The 3,530-nt window shown below is 33.7% G+C and overlaps 1 protein-coding gene across 1 annotated transcript in view; it reads left to right on the forward strand.

The window, feature by feature from the left end:
* LOC108741456 (gamma-aminobutyric acid receptor subunit beta-like) overlaps positions 1 to 3,530 on the forward strand; it is a 19,794-nt gene that overhangs the window by 4,791 nt on the left and 11,473 nt on the right. Inside the window, exon 3 of the mRNA XM_025977512.1 lies at positions 1,252 to 1,319. Coding sequence (XP_025833297.1) covers positions 1,252 to 1,319 — 68 coding nt within the window. The remainder of the gene's footprint in view (positions 1 to 1,251; positions 1,320 to 3,530) is intronic.

Consider the following 3,530-nt stretch of genomic DNA (forward strand, 5'->3'; position numbering starts at 1 on the left):
CGTCATACAAAACATAGTCTTAGAAAATAAACAACTTTCTATTTTGGTTAGTTATTTAGTTTAATAGAGAGGAAAACTACAAATTGTATATATTTATTAACAGAAAAAGAAAAAGAATGATGAATTGAAAATGTTATTACATATTAAACATTTGGGTTACTATAGCCGGATATGATTTCTTGAGAATCAGTCATAATAAACGACATGTAATTTTAAACGGAGTCATTACATCCAAACTTTCCTATAGTGAATTTAATATGAAAACCAAACTTAACACTGCTATTATATAGCCGGAGTCATAATAAACGAATTCTACTGTATACACAAAAAAGGCACATATTTTTCATATATATCTACCGGGCGCGCCATTTTCAATTTTTATGAAATGGCGTATTTGTTGGATAATTCGTCTCTTTACTTGTATCACGTTTGAAGTGTTCCGAATGGGTTGGCACTTAACTGTGAGAAGTGAGATGTACCTTCGGGGTGTTCCTGAGTTAACTAAAGGTCAATTAAAATCAAAAGAAAAAACTATTGTATGCTCATGTCTGCGATTTTCTGCTTGAAGAATAACGACAGGTTACAGAAGTCTTAATTTAAAAAAAGATAGACTTGAAATTGCAAAGTTATGAACATAGCACATGCAATATATAATTTAATTTTTTTAAACTTTTCTTGCAAAAAGAAAAATTGATTTCGCAAGAACGAGACCAATTTCAAGACATACTCCCAATAAGCAAGACTGATGTCGCTGTTGTTGACTATTGTTGTGATTACTGATTATTATAACACAGCGGATTGAGAATGTTGCCTTACAACTAGAGAAACAGCTGGTTTACACTTTTCGTAATATTATTTAAAAAACGGACAGACAGACACACGTGTGATCCTATAAGGGTTCCGTATGTCCGAATGAAAAACGAGAAGCAATTTAACATAACATAACATGTTTTCCTATACATTTAAACTGCAACGACGTTATGTTCAGAGGTTCAGATCATAGACTTAATTCTTATTAATTTTCCTGTAATCTATATGTAAAGAACTATTTCCTGTATTTTTTGCAAAATTTTAGGTTCAGTAGTTTCGGAGATAAGAGAGGGGGAATTATTATTTTTATCCTAATCGGTCCAGTAGATTTGGAGTAGACAGACACATGCATGATCCTAGAAGGGTTTTGTTTTTCATTCGGACATACAGAACCCTAAAAACATAAAAACAGTGAATCAATCATTTCTTATGTAATTATAGGTGAACCTCTGTTTGTGGGGATGGATCTGACAATAGCAAGTTTTGATGCAATTTCAGAAGTTAACATGGTAAGTAAAACAACCTGCTCATGAAATCTATAGGGTTGTTCGGAAAGTCATTTCGTTTTTATTTTGTGGAAATGAAAGACAGTTTTCGTATAATAAACAAATACTTTAATTAATTATATATTGGACGTTCTGGTCCAACACCTTTTGCCATCTTTCTGGTAGTAGCATAATTCCACGCTCATAAAATTTTTGGTCTTTGCTGGCACCAAACAGACAGCATCACCTTTTTTTGGTGAATATCGGCTTTGGAAATGGTTTGAGCCGGTTCATCTTTTTTGCTCCATGACCTCTTGCGTTTGACGTTGTTGTATACAACCCATTTTTCGTCCCCAGTGATGATGCGCTTCAAAAACGGATCATTTTCGTGACGTTTGAGAAGCGAATCGCAGACGTCAATGCGGCGACACAGATTTCTCTCTGTGAGAACATGGGGAACCCATACATCGAGCTTCGAGGATAATCCCAGGCCTTTCAAGTGGTCATAAACTGTTGAATTTGATAAATTTAACCTCAATCCGATCTCACGTGTTGTTATTCGCCGGTTCACATCAACTAATGCCTTTATCGCGTCTTTATCAGCTTCAACCGGCCTTCCCGAACGTGGTGCATCTTCGACATCAAAATTGCCGGATCGAAATTTAGCGAACCAGTTCTGGCACTGGCGTACTGTCAACACACCTTCTCCATACACATCAGTCAATTTCTTTCTGGCTTGAACAGCATTTTTACCCTTTCTGTAGTAAAACAGTAAGATATGTCGAAAATGCTGCTTATCGCTCTCCATATTTAAAAGGGCACCAACCAAAAACTACTGCGTAGAATTAATTGGAATTTTTCACACACAAGCCTTGCTATATGAACTCTCAAAGCATATAAAAATTATACGGCTTAAATGTGAAGTTGGGTGCAAAAGAATACAATTAAATCCTCTGTCGGGAAAAAACGAAATTACTTTCCTAACAACCCTATATTTTTCTAACGTATTGATTCTCAACAGTACAATGAAAAACATTTTCGCCAAATCACTCATCGCTTACCACCTCAAGGCGAGTATAAATCTGGCATAAACACAGAGAATAATAAAATGAAACTAAAATGATTCTAATTTATTATAAAATTTTTTGTCCACGGTTTCGTAACTCCATTACATACGTAAAAATTTTGAATTATTCTTCCAATACTGCTTATCATCATAAATATGTATTTCCACTGTATAATCCTGTAACAACTTCCAAAAACTGATATTACTTACGAATTTGTCGCTTACAATTTTTAGTGCAATGAATATTCAGAATGGCTCCTAGGTTAGTAGCAGTTTGAAAAGCAAAAGGTAAACACTCTCCCAAAATCAAAAGTCACGAAATAAATATTAAGTACCTACCCCACCGTATATTAATATTCATAAGCTCTTTGTGTTGGCAAACGAAACACACAAAAAAAGATAATACATTATTTTCGTTTATCTGGATACAGAAGTTATTAATGTAAACGCACGTCCACCGTTCGTGTAATTGAAAGTAAAATTTATAATGAGATTTTCTTAGAACTGTGATAATAAAGGAATGAGCAATCTGCAAAGGACAGCTGAATCTTGTCCTCCTTGTAACTGATTACAATCTATTCAATAGGGCAGAAATTTCATTATACGGAGTAAAAAGAACGAGGACTACTTTTGCTATACGGTCCATCGAACTTTCCCTCGTAATGGAAGAATTATCAAGATTACGAAAACTGGTCGACAATATTAAATAACGTGTAATCTTCTAAAAATATTTCTGGTAATCGTAAAGGAAAAATTCAAATATTTTGTTTACGGGGAACATTTTTAGTCACTGACTTGGTTTACCTAAATGATGACGATTGAGAAATGTCCAAATACACTTACATATATGTAGTAGGGTGCTTCAAACAAAATTTTTAATTTTTTTTTTCTAATTCTTACCCCCGCAAATGTTTCTATTTGATGTAAAAAAAATCCTCGCCAAACATGAGCCCTATAGCTCAAATCTAAGGGGTCGCTATTTTTATTTTAGTTTCCGATTTAATTAATATAGGAAAAGTTCTTTTTTGGTTTAAATTGAATTTACACATAATTTACGCAATTTTTTCCAAAAAAACCGTTTCATATTCTCAAAGTTGAGTCTTTGAGCTTTACAAAACTCTAAGACAAAGTATGATTTTCTTTACAAAAAGACTTGCGTAGCTTTATCA

The sequence above is a fragment of the Agrilus planipennis genome, unplaced genomic scaffold (genome assembly GCF_000699045.2).
Source record: "Agrilus planipennis isolate EAB-ADULT unplaced genomic scaffold, Apla_2.0 scaffold278, whole genome shotgun sequence".
Lineage (NCBI taxonomy): Eukaryota > Metazoa > Arthropoda > Insecta > Coleoptera > Buprestidae > Agrilus > Agrilus planipennis.